A 14,874-nucleotide genomic window follows, 5' to 3' on the forward strand; every position below is an offset into this window, starting at 1 on the left:
GTGCCAAGGAAGACGTACATTTCGCCAGCAACTGAACCTAAGTCTACGATAATGCCGGACCTGCGTGTAGCCATTTGGGGAAAGATGACCTTGCAGATACGGAGGACTGCAAGCGGTACGACATCCAAGACGACATCGATAGCCGTGCCTATAAATTACCCGCACGTAAGACCAGACGCAAACAAGTTTGACACGAGGGCCAAAGAGGATATATACCTGAACAATTGATTCCTGCGTTGTTGACAACCATGCCGGTGCGACCTCCTAGTTATCCATGACCCTCTTGACTACACTTTGAACGTTCGAGTTTTCTCATCGCCCATAAGCCTCTCTATCCCGGCCTGGCTGGAGCCTTCCACAGTCTCGAGTCCGCGAGCGGCGACATACATATTGCAGCCACGGCGCGCGCACTCTTCGCAACTATCTCCGTGGTGAACTTATTTTCTCACAAGTGCATCATACAGTTCCACTCACAGCAAGCTCGATGCCACCTTTGGAACGACCGGTGACAATTACAGCCTTGTCTGAATGATTGGCATGACAACGAAAGAATAAGATGGGTTCGATGACCTCTGGGTGAAGCCAGCGTTGTGTACAAATACTCGCTTTGGAGCAGTCGTTGAGCAGACCCCGACACCGAACGCAATGGCCGGAGCGGGGAACTGTCGGAGGCGCGATCGACGCGGATCATAGGACGGCGGAGTGCGGCGCCGGCCGGGAGGATTTCCTGAATGGGTTGTTGAACAAGCACACCCCCACTCCGGACCGTCGAGCAGCTCCGCCGCATGCGAGGTCAAAGCGTCGAATTAACGCACTCGAATATCCCCGTCATTTCTTCAGCTTTATACCACACTCACGTTTCAACACTCCCTGCATGCACTCACGAATATAAATGTCGGATTCCACTGAGCTCTACCTCTCCCCGCAGCTCCCGTACCCCATCAAGGTCGTAGCACACGAGGTGCAAGCCGCGGACACTGTACAACGCGGAACGCGTTTGCTCAGCTATTCGTTTACACATCACTCACCAGAATCGGGCAGAGAGACACGCTTTGGCACATGGGACTCGTCCATCGAGGGCACAGTCGACAGCTGGACCTTCAAGCCCGGAGACACTGTCTCCCAGCGCAGGGCCAGGGAGCAACCCGCCATCAAAATCCTTGAGCCATGTAAGCACGGCATGCAGCTTGGCGGCCTGTGCTGCCTGTGTGGCAAGGATATGACAGAGTACGCAAACACACGAACACACTCTGTATGCATTGCCGCTGATGTTCATGTTGGAACAGTTACGACTACACAGGATTCTCGGATGCCTCACGTGCATCCATTCAGATGACTCACGCCGCCAATGGGCCCACAGTATCTCTCGAAGAGGCTCAAAGGATTGAGAAGGAAACCGCTGAACACCTGCGGAAGACGCGGAAGCTATCGCTCATCGTTGACCTCGACCAGACTATTGTACATGCCACTGTGGACCCCACAGTAGGCGAATGGATCGCGGAGGGCGAGGCATGGGAGGCTCGGCAAGCAGAGCCGAAGACGTCACAGCCGGAAGGGAGTGACGTTACCGTGGTGGACGACGATGAGCCGAATCCCAACTGGGAAGCGTTGAAGGACGTCAAGAAGTTCAGGTTAGGCCCTGAGGCTCTGGGCGACCCGCGGTTACGAGGAATAAAGCGCAAGGGGAAGGATAAAAGTGTAGAGAATGAAGGTTGTATGTACTATATTAAGCCACGGTGCGTGTCACGCTTCTCAACCCCTGCGCTTTGACTGACTCCGTGGTTGCCTAGTCCCGGATGGAATGAGTTCCTAGAGGACATGGCCGAAAAGTATGAAATGCATGTCTATACTATGGGCACTCGTGCTTATGCCGAGGAGGTCTGTGCTGCCATTGATCCTGATGGCAAGATCTTCGGCGGTCGGCTGCTCAGTCGGGACGAAAGTGGAAGTGAGTACTGCCACCCTCTTTCCCGCGAAGTCAAATTCATGAAGACTGTCTATAAGGCTTAACGCAGAAGAGCTTGCAACGTTTGTTCCCGTGCGATCAGTCTATGGTAGTCGTCATCGACGATCGGGCAGACGTTTGGGAGTGGAGCCCGAATCTTGTCAAGGTTATACCATGTAAGTCTGGATGCAGGTTAATTTGTTCGAGGGCTCATATATACGCTCTAGTCGAGTTCTTCGTTGGAATTGGCGACATCAACTCTGCGTTCCTCCCTAAGCAGGTACCGCTCACGCCATTACCCCAAGTTGCCACCACTCCTGGGCTGCCTTCTACCTCTTCAGCTGCATCTGAGCCGGATACATCTGTCACGCCAGTGCCAAGCGATGTTACGGAAGAAGAATTAGCAGAGATTGAGAAGACTGAGATCCTTGCACGCAACGCCGATGCCCTCGACGCCCAGCTTGAAGAGAGGCCGTTGGCTAAGATGCAGGAGGAACTGCAAGAGGCTGAAGACGAGGACGCAGATGGGGTAGATGCGGAAGCTTTAGAGTCTTCCTCACCTACAGTCAACGGCGATTCACCAAAACCCACGAATGGCGCTGAAGCGGATAGGTCACCTACACCGCATCGCGAAAAACATCACCATCGTAAGGCGCTGCTCAAAAATACGGACACTGAGCTCGTACGGGTTCAGAGAGTGAGTATATGAACAGTTTTTAGATACTAGGCCACTGACATCTGCTATCGCAGATACTAGAAGAAGTGCACAGACAATATTATGCTGCGTATGATGAACGGCCAAAAGAGGAGAAGGAGAAGCACATCAAGCGGAAACCATCAAAGCACCATGTAGAACCACCATCTCCTTATGACGTCCGAGTAAGCATAATATCGTTTTTGAAGCTCCTTAACGTTGAACCCGACTGGTCCAGCTTATAATACCACTCATGCGACAAAATGCATTAGCTGGCTGCCATGTAGTATTTTCTAGCGTCATCCCTCTTGACACCAGAGCAGAGACCAGCGAGACGTGGCGGATAGCTGTTATGTTCGGGGCGAAGTGCTACACAGAGCTCAACCCTCGAATTACGCATCTAATTGCTGCCAAGGTTCGCCATCTTTCTCCCCTTTCCTGCTATCGCTAATCGCCTGCTCCAGCGTGGCACCGCTAAAGTCGACGCTGCACGCCGCCAAGGCGGGGTCAAGATCGTCTGGGTGAACTGGTTTTTGGACTCGATCAACCAGTGGAGACGGCAGGACGAGACGCCGTACCTGATCGACCCAGAGGCAGCAGCTGCGGTAGGACCAGCGAGTCCCCCCTCGGACCCGCACCAGATCTCTTCTGATCCTGAGCCGGATGCAGATGACTGGGACTACGACCGCACTGTGGCACCTAACCAGTCGCTCCAGCTCGATGGCGTCGACTGGGACGAGATCAACGACGAAGTCGATGCGGCGATGAACGAGAGCGACGATGAGGATGGGGATGGGAGTGAGAGCACGAGGAGTGGGGTAAAGAGTGGGAATGTGACGGAGGATGAGTGGACGGACGAGTCGAACAGCATCATCAGGTTTGTCGTTCTGTCTTCTGCGCTCGGTGTAAGTGAAAGTTTACGAGTGATCAACTCTTCAGTAGCGCATCGTCAACGCCGTCAAAACGAAAAAGAAAGCGGCTGCGTAGCGTCACTCCATTGGAGGGGGGCGCGGGCAGCGACTCCGACGGCCTGCGTTCCCCGCTCGCGAAGCGGAAGAAGCTGGCTGCAGAACGATCCGGTGCATCAAAACTAAAGGACTCCATCTCTGCCGATGACCTTGTTGAAGAAGAGGCTAAGACGCGGTCCGCCTCGCCCGCGAGTGTGGCCGCGAATAATGATAATGACGATGACGACGACATGACGACGGACGACTCGAGTGAAGACGGTGATGACGAAGAGGATGATTTCCTCGCGCGTGAGTTGGGCGAAGACTGGGGATAGTTTTATCGCATGGACCTCGCAGTTATAAGTGTATTATTTTACTGGTTTCTTCTGACTCCATCTCGTCAAGGGCTTGCTCTCAACTGCTGACGATAACCTAGTGCAATATATTCCCTCGGATATATCAGTGTAGTTGTGTTCATGGCAATACATGTCTACGTTCGCATCCCCCTCTAGCTCTAGCTCTTAATTTCAGTTATCTACATATCCGGCATAGTACACGTATGCTTCCTTGGGTACAAAGGTCACCCGCGGTATACATGTCTCACGACGCTTAGGCTATTCACCCTTCTCGTCGCCAGGCACTTCCTTGCCGAGGTGCTCTCTGTACAGCCGCCAGAGCTTCTGGAGTTTGCGGCCCGTAAGCTCCTTGAACATGCCCTCGCTCCACGGCCGCTCGCGCAGATAGCCGTTGAGCTCTGCGACGGTGCCGTAGCCGTAGCGGTCTTCGAGCCAGTCGAGGAAGAAGCCCGTCGCCTCGTAGCCGGCGTCCCACTTGTCGCTGCGCCCCTCGACCCAGTGCGGAGGCGCAAGCCCGGCACGGAGGCGAACCCAGTCTGTCGCTGGCGATCAGCACCTGTTCGCCGTGTACGAAGGGGGAAAGACGCACCTGCGACGCCCTCGACAAGCCCGCCCGGACACTGTACACTCTTGCCGGTGAATTGGAAGCAGTGGATGACCTCGTGCGTGAGCACTCCGAGGATCTCGTTTCTTGCGCGCTGCGCGCTGTTCACGATGTGGTCGAGCGAGAAGTGGATCTCCTTGAAGAGCTCAGACCCGAAGGTGTGCGCAACGCCCGGCATCGTGCGGAAGACGAGCGTAATCTTCTCCACGCTGCCATATGCTACGCTTCAGTCTCGTAGCCTTGTGGACAAGGGGGAATAGAGTCACCTGCGCGGTACGTTCTCGGGCGTGTACAACCAACAGAACACGGCTACGATGGCGTCCTTGAGGGCCTCATAAGGCTTGACGCTGTCAAAGAGCAACTGCGCTCCTGGGTGTGCAAGGTCATCGACCCGTAGCACAAGTTGCGGTATTGGCCAATTGGCGTTTGGGTCCGCTGGTGGTGGTCGGGGTAAGGGAGCCATTCACAGATTGTGTTGACGAATGCTAATGAAGGTCCCGGTGTCATATTGCCGTTAAGCCGGCTAAGGCTTGAAAGCTTGAAGCTTAAAGAGCTTTCATGGATGCATAAAAGAGTCGATGTTCCCTGGCAAGTTATCGCGTACGTGACTGAGCACGAAATGAATCCGTATATGAGCTATAATTTACATGTGTGGTACAGCGATACAACAGCAGACAATACGGCGTGCATGGGAAGCAGAATGTGCTGACACAGAACTGTGCAGATGCAGGGTGATTCAGGGTGATCGGGACCAGGGGCGGTATGGAATACTGTATACCAGTTCAGATCCATGTAGATAGGCGGTCTACCGAGATACTCACATGAATGGACGTATGTCTTCGAGCTTCGCGCCTCAGGGATGATGAATGCCGGCCGCTGCCTCCACCTTAAGCACCTCCTCAAACAGAGCCTCCCGTCCTTCCTCCAACCAATGGATGTACTCCACAGCCCTGAACAAGATGCCACTCTTGCCCTTGAATCCGCCCGCGCCTCTGCCCCGCCCCGCCCTCGTCCCGCTGCCCTTCGGTCGTCCACGAGTGGGCATACCTGCGCCAGGAGGAGCCCCGGCAGGTGCGAGCAGCGTGGTCAGCTGCACATAGCCGTCGCGAATGGCATTGCGACGTTTCTGCTCTGACATGATGTGGTTCAACCGCTTTTGCGGGGTAGACAGGAGCTGTTTTGGTTTGCTGGCGTTCTCAGCCTCGGCCTCAGCAGAAGATGCAGACTTCGTGGAGGACAATGAGACGTTCGTTACAGCAGAAGGTCGCCGAGTAGAGCGGGTGGCACGAGCTGGCTGGCTTCTCGCTGGCTGCGCCGAAGAGGATGATGCCCTGTCCCGCTGAGCGTGGGCAGCTTGCTTCCCCTTCTCTGACATGGTCATGGCGAGTGCACTCTGGAGAGTCATCGTATGTGGCGTGAGAGGGGTAGAGCCCTCCACCGCCATGTCATGGTCGCGAAAATCTGGCGGTCGTACGGATGGGAGGTTGATGGCATTGTTTACTTCTGCCTCGAGGTCCCATGAAAAGTTGTCGAGAAAGCCGAGGAGGTCGGTTGTCTCTGATGGCGAGAAGAGGTCTGCGGAGGAAGGCAGAGGAGGAGGACTGGGAAAGACAGTCGAGACGGCAGGGTCGAAGGCGTACGTGAAATCCTCGAAGGAAACTGGTGGCTGTATTGGCTCCTGCATGTTGGCGAGTCTGAAGCAAGTGAGAAATGATTGGGTCCGGCCCAAAGCGAGACCCGACGAGCCGGCGGCGATACTGGTGGTTCCGGGCCGGGGCCGACTGATGCCGGGAAAGGGGAGGGTTTATAAGGACGGTGGGGCGCCGTTTGACCGTTTTCTCGGACCTTGCCCGCCCACGCAGACCGAGCGACCGTGCCAGCCCGACGATCAGCTCCGTGCCCTCAGCCAAATCATGTCGGCCCTCAACGCGTCCGGCCAGGACGACGGCCTCCAGCCGCACCCGCAACAGCAGGACCCACAACACCTCCAGGTGCACCCGCAGCAGCAACAGCAGCAGCAACAGCAGCAGATCCCAGACGGCCTCCAGCAGCCCATCCACAACGGCGACACCGTCACCCCTCCCGTAACCGAGAATACACGAAAGCGTGAGCACCTCCGGCCCACAATCCCCTTATCCAGCCCCTTCTAATCTCTGTTTTCCGCCCAGCCAAAGCTCCTTCTGTCCGGAGAGCATGCGCGGCCTGCCATGCCGGCAAGACTAGGTGTAGTGAGGTTTTGCCATGCCAGGCGAGTCTTGTCTCTCTCGCCCGGTGTGGGTCCCTGTGTACTCATATGTTGCCGCCAGAGCTGCCTCAAGCGCGGCATAGGCAACACCTGCGCCTACCCCGACCCTGAAGCGGAGGGCTCCCAAAACCAAGGTGCGTTGCCTGCTCTTCACCTAACACGAGACCACAAGTCTTAACGTAGACGTCATCGAAGCCCAAGTTCAGGCTCAAGCCCAAGTGCCGTACCCTGCGCTCCCGGGCTACCCACCGCCGCCGATGCACTCTCTCGCGCACCCCAACTACTACGACTACAGCACCTTTCCCGCGTCTGCACCTTCTGCCCCAACTAGCACTACCCCCACTACCGCTGGTGCGTCGACCTCGACGTTCCGTCCGAACAAGCGTCCCCGCAACCTCACTGAAGAGGAGGCTGCCGCCATCACACGCAACTTCCAGCGCGGGGCGTTCTTCATCGGCCAAAGCGAGCCCATTCGGGTTGATCCTCGCCTGCCAGTGAGGCTGACCCTCGCAGAAGGCGACGTGGTTCATTTTTTGATCGGGGAGACGGCCTACCAACCAATTGCGTGAAAGCAAGCTGAGTCCTGTCGGTTACAGAATGTCATTTGCTGGTCAAGTTTGCTGCTACTGAGACACTCGCTGGTGGACATTGTTAGTGTTCAGCAGTTGTATCCTATCGTCTTGAACGACCGTTGTATCTATATTCTTATGTTCAATTAGCTGCTACCCCGCAGTTCATGTTATACACGAATGAATAGCCATGGGTGTCTACCTATCCAGATTGTATAATAGATGCTACGAGACGCGTTAGGGACGACATTCCTCTTAGTCGTCACCAAACATGATCCTGAGATTTTCAATACTGTCCGAGTCGCCTCTGCCGCCGAACGCTTCCTTGACAATGGCTGTCTTGCGTTTCTGGATCTGCAGAATGCGCCGTTCGATGGTATCGGAGACCTGCGACAGGTAAAGAAAGGAGCTGTGTATGACAATCGAGGACATACTATGAAGTGCTTGACATGGACCGTCCTCTCTTGACCTATCCTGTGCACGCGATCGATAGCCTGATTCTCGATGGCAGAGTTCCACCAACAGTCCATCTGCAGCGGCCCCCTTCAGCACACTCTCAAAGATGTGCGACCAGAAAAGCTCACCATGAAGACGTGGTTTGCATTCGTGAGCTAGAGATGCCGTTCTCAGCCACCCGAAGAGCAATTTCAGGTAGGCAACTTACGTTCAAGCCCACACCTCCTGCCTTCAGACTCACAATGAGAACCTTTGGCTCATCGCTATTCTCCTTGAAGCTCGCGACAGCCTCATTTCGTCGGCGCACGTCCATCGTGCCATCGAAGCGTAACCACCTGAGCCGTTCGCGCTCGAACGCGAACTGAATGAGGTCCAGGAAGGTTGTGAACTGCGAGAAGACGACCGCGCGGAAGGCGGGATCAGTTTGGCGGATGGCACCTGCAACATTCGCATCTCAGCAGGTAAACCTTGAGGAGAAGATCTATGGGTGCGTACGCAGATTTTGCAGTAGCGCATCTAGCTTCGTCGACGACCGGAAGTCGTTCTTCCTCAGCGTGACCGCATTGCCGCCAGGCTTACCCGTCCGAACGATTTCAAGCAAGTCGCTCTCGGATACGGGTTCGTGGAAACAGGTTGGACAGCATCCTTCTTTGCCTCGGTCTATGCATTGCTGCAGACATGCGGTGATGCAGTCTTTACATCTGTCGCTCGGTTCAGTATAGGGAGAATACATGTCGAAGACGCAGAACGAACCCTTGGTGCAGGCAGCCCGGAATCAGCACCGGCGACTGCATGACATCCATACATATAGGGCATTCTGCCTCCTCTTCCTGGCCTAGATTATTGAGGACATCTTCCGCATAGGCGTTTCCGCCCTTGCCAATGTCCGGCTTGGTCTCGCCATCATCGTTTGCCGCCTGGGGCGTACTTGAACCGCTTGCATTGTCGATATAGCTTTGGATCATCCCACGTAGGTCGATGAATGTACTATCTGCGCTGGCCTTCGCAAGGTCATCGGAGTCCTTCAGGACAAGACCAGGATGGAGGACTGCACGACGAAGTCTGACCGGTGTTCGCTTCATCGTCGTCCCAGGCAATACACAGCAATGAGGCGACATACCTCATCAACATGGCCAAGATGTGCGTGTAGTTCTTGTTGACTACACCTTTCTCGCTCAGCTTCTCAAATCGACGTTTAGCGTCATGATACAAAGAGTCATAAATTTTGCGCTCTAGAGGCGAAAACTCGAGTTCTTCAACCGTGACCTGGCGAAGCAGCGATATTAGACAGGTTTTTTTTGTACTGGGAGCGAGGGAACAAACCTCCTTCGGCGGCAGCTCGACGATCATGCGTCCATCCGCATCGCGCATATTCTTCTCACGTCGCAGCAGGACGCTCTCCAAGATGACTTGCACGACTTCGATAGCCTTGGGGTCTCGAGCAAGGAAGGGCAGCGTGACGAAGCTATTCTGAGATGAGTGACTACGGATAAGAAATGCTGCCCAGGCACGCACGACCGGAAGAACGTGTAATTAGACCAAGGTTTGAAGTCCAGGAATTTGCTACGAGAGCGATCAGGATCGTCGCCCGCGTCAATGAACAAAAAGCTTACAGTAAAGAATAGAGGTCCTCTAGTCTGTTGACGATCGGTGTGCCAGTGACTGCCCATCGCCTTCTCGCACGAAGCGCATACACCGCTTTCGCAGTTTTACTCTGACGGGACTTGCAGGAATGCGCTTCGTCTAGGATTACGCCTGAAGAGCGTACCGTTTAATGATCTAAATTCGCGAGAAAGCACGTAAAGATTACTCACGCTTCCACTCGACTACGTTTCATTAGTGAGGTTAGCAAATGAAATAGGTACTTTGACAAAACTTACTGTCGAATACCGAACTGGCCGGCTTGTCGCCCTGAGTTTTGCTGAATTCTGATACCAGCGTTCCGTATGACGTGATTACGACGTCTTTTCCCTTCTGTTCTAATCCCTGCTCGACTAGACTGTCAAGGTCAAGTCTGTTCTGCCCATGCCAGACGAGCACCTTCAGCGTATCAGGCTTGCTCGAGCGCGATAATTCGTCATGCCACTGGGTGAGAAGCGATGTTGGCGCGACAATGAGGGTTGCCGAAGGGCCTGTAGAGGGCAATCCAGGTACATCTGTGGACTTGGCGGTGTCGCCACGATTGCGAAAGGCGCCATCGAGTCGGAGCTGTTTTCGCCTCGACGCGCGGGCCGTAGGATCTGGAGGCTCCGGCTCGCTGGCAGTCTGTATGAGTGCGCTGAGCATGATGGTTTTACCCATCCCCACTAGGAATCAACGATGAGTCAAACGCGACCAAAAGCCAGCTGCGGTCATCACATACTCTCTGTCAGCGACCACCATCACGACGGTAAGGTCAGTCCTCTGATTATGTAAGATATAAGCTGACGACTGTACCATCTCTGTGGCAACGGGGTTAGATTGAAGGGGCCCGTAATAGAAGGGTAAGTACTTGCGCCAAAATCCCGCCTCTGAATTTTCGTTCCGCTCTGGGGAGCTCGAGGCTCAGTTCTCCAGAATACTCGTTGAAATAGAACGGCCTGTCGTCTACGGTTAAGTCGATGATATCTTGGCTCTGGTGAGGATCAGAAGGGAATGTATACCTGCACGGGAAGTTAGAAGAAAATTTAACGCAGGAGAGTGCAGCATACTCTTTCCAGAGAGGATGCATGGTTTGCTCGTGGCGAGCCGAGTCGGTGCTTGTCTCCATGTTGTACATCCACCTGCGCTTCGCATGAACGACATGATAGAGGACGTATCACTGTACCCACCAGAGCGCCTGCTTTTGGTATGTTCGCAATGTCAGTGTGAAGGTATCGCTAGGGTTCATTTCGCCCATAAAGGTATCATTTTGCTGCGCCCTGATACACAGACATGTACATTTCTGTCAGCTGGGAGAGTAGAACCCTCACTTACTTGCGATATATAAGGTTAAGCTGATTGTCCGAAAGCTCCTCTTCGTCGGCTTCTACGACAATCTCTTCCCCGTCGCCGACGATCTCAGTATGTGAACCCTTCTTGGCCTTGCTCGCCTTTTGTGCTAGAAGCCTCAGGTCTTCTTGGCTTAACTGCTTCTTCTTTCCCCCGCGGAAGCTACCACGTTTGGTCGGTTTGAGGTTCAGGATGTCAAAGAGGTGTATTAGCGAGCTCTTGCGTTCGCGAAGGATCTGCTCGTCTAGACTTTCTTGACCTTCGTTGAACGTGGGTTTGGATGGTTCGTCCTCTGCAGATGTACTCGGCGGCCTGAACGCAGATGTTTTAAGATAGATGGACAACGAGACGATTATCGATGCGCCAGAGTGAAGTGAAGGCGGACAATCCACGACCGTGCTGCCTTTGAACTCTACGATACCGAGGTCCAAAAGCTTGGAAACCCAGGTGGAGACTTCTTGAGGGAGCCGTGCGAATTCTAGAGCATACGCCACATTAACTATGACTCGGAGGAGATAGCGCAACGCGCGTACCGAATCCACGCATGGTAGTCAACCGGACTACTATATCTTGCTTCTTCTTAGTCGGTTTCGGCGCTGCGGGTTTCAGCATAGTCGCAATGGATAGTTGCTTCTTCCCGTCTTTAGTCTTGGGATCTCTCCTGGCCGAAGCCTTCTTGTCCAGCTTAGTAGGCTCTGATGAACTATCTCGTTCTATGCGAATCTCATCCGCGGGCTAGCAATTGCAAGTTGTGTCCTGCTCAGATTCTCACCAATATTTCTGCTTGCGCACCTTCACAAATCCTCTGCCACGGACTGTACTCCAGGCATCTGCTACGAGGAACGACCCAATATAGGCAGATGCGAAGTTGGTCCCACCCTCCGATGCTGGAAATGACAATTTCCGTCTCTTTCGCGGTGGCTCGTTGGAAGCTTCTGGAACGGCTGACGATGCTCGTGACGATGGGGCAGGTGGCCGGGCAGAAGACGTGCTTGACACGCTCGAGGCTCTGCTGGAGGGTACACCGTGAACGCTGATGTCGACATCCATTTGTTCGTTCAAGTCTGGCACATTGTGCAGCATGCCAGCAAAATTCTCAGGGCAAGTCATCAAGTGTGACGGAGGAGGCTTCTCATCCTCGTCTCCGCTGTCCGCGAAAAAGAGCGAGTTTGTTTGCGGTTGCGACTCTGGATTCAGTGCCTCCACAGACCGGTGAGTATCCGGCAGTGTAACGTATTCGAGCTCATCGTCACGCTCGTCATCTGATCCTGTGAAGAAGAGCGATCTTTCGGTGTGCCCGCTGTCGACCATGGTGAAGAGGACGATGTTCGCGTCGTTTATGAAGTGAAATTCAGACGCGACGAAGCGCCTGGGCGACGCGCACTGCGCCAAATAAGTGCAAACAATAACTGCCATATCGGTGACGGTGAATTTACAAGTCATTCCTTCGACCGCTCTCAGCACTCTTCCAACAAAATGCAGCGTGGTTTGCCCATGGTATGCAACCAGGGATTTCTCGAGGAATAAGCATTAATTATAATTCCGCAGCAACCGACCGTCGTTCTCCTCAAGGAGGGCACGGACACCTCCCAGGGAAAGCCTCAGCTTCTCTCAAACATCTCTGCATGTTTGGCCGTCGCAGAGACCCTCGCCAGCACGCTTGGCCCTCGGGGTATGGACAAACTTATTGTCAATGAGAGAAGCGAAGCCCAAATCACCAACGATGGTGCTACTATCCTTAAGCTTCTTGATATCGTTCATCCCGCTGCGCGTACTATGGTCGACATTGCAAGGGCTCAGGACGCGGAGGTCGGAGATGGTACCACCAGCGTGGTCCTTCTTGCTGCTCAGCTACTCAAGGAAGTCCGAAGCTACATTGAGGAGGGTGTCAGCCCGCATATCATCATGAAGGGCTACAGAAAGGCGTGCCAACTGGTGGGTGTCACCAGTCGTTTTCATGGCAAATTGTGTCTTACATGGGCTAGGCCATTGAGCGCATCAGGGAGATTCAGGTTTCAGTCGACAAGTCGGACCCTGAGTGCGTTGCACCTCTGCAAATATCCGCTTGACTCACCACAGTGTAGACGCTTCCGTTCGCTCTTGCTCAAGTGCGCTTCGACATCAATGTCCTCCAAACTCATTCACTCCGAGAAACCCTTCTTCTCCAAAATGGTCGTTGACGCTGTCCAGTGCCTAGATCAGGACGATTTGGATGAGTCGCTGATTGGTGTGAAGAAGATCCCAGGCGGCGGTATGCAGGATTCTACGCTCGTCGGCGGTGTTGCTTTCAAGAAGACGTTCACGTATGCCGGTGCAGAGCAGCAGCCCAAATCCTTCAGAAACCCTCTCATTCTCAGTCTGAACGTCGAGTTGGAGCTGAAAGCCGAGAAGGACAATGCGGAAGTTCGCGTTGAGCACGTCTCAGACTACCAGGCTATTGTCGATGCGGAGTGGGAGATCATCTATCGCAAGCTCGAGGCAATCGAAAAAGACGGGTGCCAAGGTCGTCCTCAGCAAGCTGCCAATCGGTGATCTCGCTACCCAGTGGTTTGCAGATCGCGATATCTTCTGCGCTGGTCGTGTGCCAGCTGCTGACCTACAACGCGTGGCGAAAGCTGTTGGTGGCTCTATCCAATCCACTACATCTGACATACATCCAGAGCATCTCGGCACATGTGGTCACTTTGAAGAGAAGCAGATCGGTGGCGAGCGATACAACATTTTCGAGGAGTGTCCAAAGGCGAGGACATGTACTCTCATTCTTCGCGGTGGTGCGGAGCAGTTCATTGAGGAAGTTGAGCGGAGTCTACACGATGCGATCATGGTCGTCAAACGCGCAGTACAGAATGGTGACGTCGTAGCTGGCGGCGGAGCGATCGAGGTAAACGCTTTGCATCTCTTGCGCAACCCTTGGCATTTCACTCATCATAGCCAATCGTCCCTAGATGGACCTCTCGGCGCATATACGCAAGCACGCGCTGTCAATTCCGGGCAAGCTGCAGCTCGTCATAACTGCATTTGCAAAGGCACTCGAGATTATCCCTCGTCAAATTTGCGACAACGCTGGGTTAGACTCGACCGACATCCTCAACAAGCTTCGCATGAAGCACGCAAATGGATTCAAGTGGTTCGGTGTTGATGTTGACGGGGCCGAAGGCGTTCGCGATAACATGGAGGCGTTCGTTTGGGAGCCGAGCCTTGTCAAGCTCAACGCCATCAGTAGTGCAACCGAGGCCGCTTGTCTCATCCTTAGCGTGGATGAGACCGTGCGCAATCCGCAGAGTGAAGCAGTGAGTTTCAGATCTCTTCGTTTTCTTTTCTTTGAGAGCACCGCTCTAACTGAGAGTTCCCTCAGCAAAACCCGGGACCCAAAGCGCCCCCTGGCACTGCGCAACGTGCACTAAGGGGCAGAGGACGAGGTATGCCACGACGGTGAAGAAGAAGAAGGGTTGATACGAAACCGTAGAGTAATGTTTGTCCTCGTCGAAGTTGATGCTAACAATGATCTGGCCTTCGTGACCTGTGGGCAATCTCCCCCGACATGTTATCACATGGTATGACCACATGGCTTCGTTCTCTAGGCGAGCAAACGCCATAAACCGGCTGCATACGCAATTCGCGCCATTCGTTGCGACGCTTTGTTCTTTATCGCGGTGGACTGTAAAGCCTGAAGCGGCAAGTGGTTCTTGAGGTGCCTTCCGCATTGACCGGCTATCCATAGTTATTTTTCTCATCGGCACTCTCGAAGCATAGATGGCTCTATAAAGCGCAAAACGCTCCACGAGGGCTAACGTGTGGGTTCACGACACCCCCGTCGTATTTCTCCCTTGTTGTAAGTAAAGGCAGCCTCAGACTAACAGGATGACTACCGTCCTGCCGACACTTCCACTCCGTCTGAGCGAGAAGCGCGATGACGTCTCAGACGAGGACTCGGACAGCAAGCGTGAAGATTCGACCTACAGTGTCGTCGAGGCACCACCGCTTGGTGAGTCCGTCTCCGACAAAGATGGCAAGCGGCCTTTCTGGACGCGCAAAAAGCGGAACCCAGAGGACATTGCTACCCAGCCTTCTGTCTTTGATGACCCCGT

The 14,874-nt window shown here is 54.1% G+C and overlaps 4 protein-coding genes across 4 annotated transcripts; 2 read left to right on the forward strand and 2 right to left on the reverse strand.

Annotated features, from left to right (window-relative positions):
- Positions 1-454: 454 nt before the first annotated feature.
- PHACADRAFT_204575 (uncharacterized protein) lies at positions 455-5,075 on the forward strand. Its single transcript, XM_007390759.1, has 9 exons — positions 455-1,227; positions 1,287-1,736; positions 1,791-1,948; positions 2,005-2,121; positions 2,173-2,642; positions 2,696-2,824; positions 2,878-3,054; positions 3,104-3,516; positions 3,579-5,075. Exons 1-9 carry the CDS (start codon positions 893-895, stop codon positions 3,919-3,921), a joined length of 2,592 nt encoding a protein of 863 aa, XP_007390821.1. The 5' UTR covers positions 455-892; the 3' UTR covers positions 3,922-5,075.
- Positions 5,076-5,079: 4 nt separating this feature from the next.
- Positions 5,080-6,270, reverse strand: PHACADRAFT_247972 (uncharacterized protein). Its single transcript, XM_007390760.1, has one exon. It carries the CDS (start codon positions 6,228-6,230, stop codon positions 5,400-5,402), a length of 831 nt encoding a protein of 276 aa, XP_007390822.1. The 5' UTR covers positions 6,231-6,270; the 3' UTR covers positions 5,080-5,399.
- A 91-nt stretch (positions 6,271-6,361) lies between these two features.
- Positions 6,362-12,110, reverse strand: PHACADRAFT_111980 (uncharacterized protein). Its single transcript, XM_007390761.1, has 20 exons — positions 11,579-12,110; positions 11,320-11,521; positions 10,772-11,264; positions 10,627-10,716; positions 10,507-10,578; positions 10,308-10,458; positions 10,175-10,181; positions 9,682-10,122; positions 9,430-9,571; positions 9,332-9,379; positions 9,140-9,281; positions 8,937-9,082; positions 8,570-8,878; positions 8,312-8,517; positions 8,025-8,254; positions 7,945-7,971; positions 7,795-7,890; positions 6,850-7,747; positions 6,715-6,791; positions 6,362-6,652 (listed from the first exon to the last, which is right to left on the reverse strand). Exons 1-18 carry the CDS (start codon positions 12,095-12,097, stop codon positions 7,616-7,618), a joined length of 3,453 nt encoding a protein of 1,150 aa, XP_007390823.1. The 5' UTR covers positions 12,098-12,110; the 3' UTR covers positions 6,362-6,652; positions 6,715-6,791; positions 6,850-7,615.
- A 145-nt stretch (positions 12,111-12,255) lies between these two features.
- Positions 12,256-14,300, forward strand: PHACADRAFT_247976 (uncharacterized protein). Its single transcript, XM_007390762.1, is given in 7 exon segments — positions 12,256-12,283; positions 12,335-12,721; positions 12,772-12,824; positions 12,871-13,281; positions 13,301-13,667; positions 13,732-14,076; positions 14,142-14,300. The coding sequence occupies 7 exon segments, from the start codon at positions 12,263-12,265 to the stop codon at positions 14,220-14,222; spliced, it is 1,665 nt and encodes a 554-aa protein (XP_007390824.1). The 5' UTR covers positions 12,256-12,262; the 3' UTR covers positions 14,223-14,300.
- Positions 14,301-14,874: the final 574 nt, after the last annotated feature.

This window comes from Phanerochaete carnosa, assembly GCF_000300595.1.
Source record: "Phanerochaete carnosa HHB-10118-sp unplaced genomic scaffold PHACAscaffold_1, whole genome shotgun sequence".
Taxonomy (NCBI): domain Eukaryota; kingdom Fungi; phylum Basidiomycota; class Agaricomycetes; order Polyporales; family Phanerochaetaceae; genus Phanerochaete; species Phanerochaete carnosa.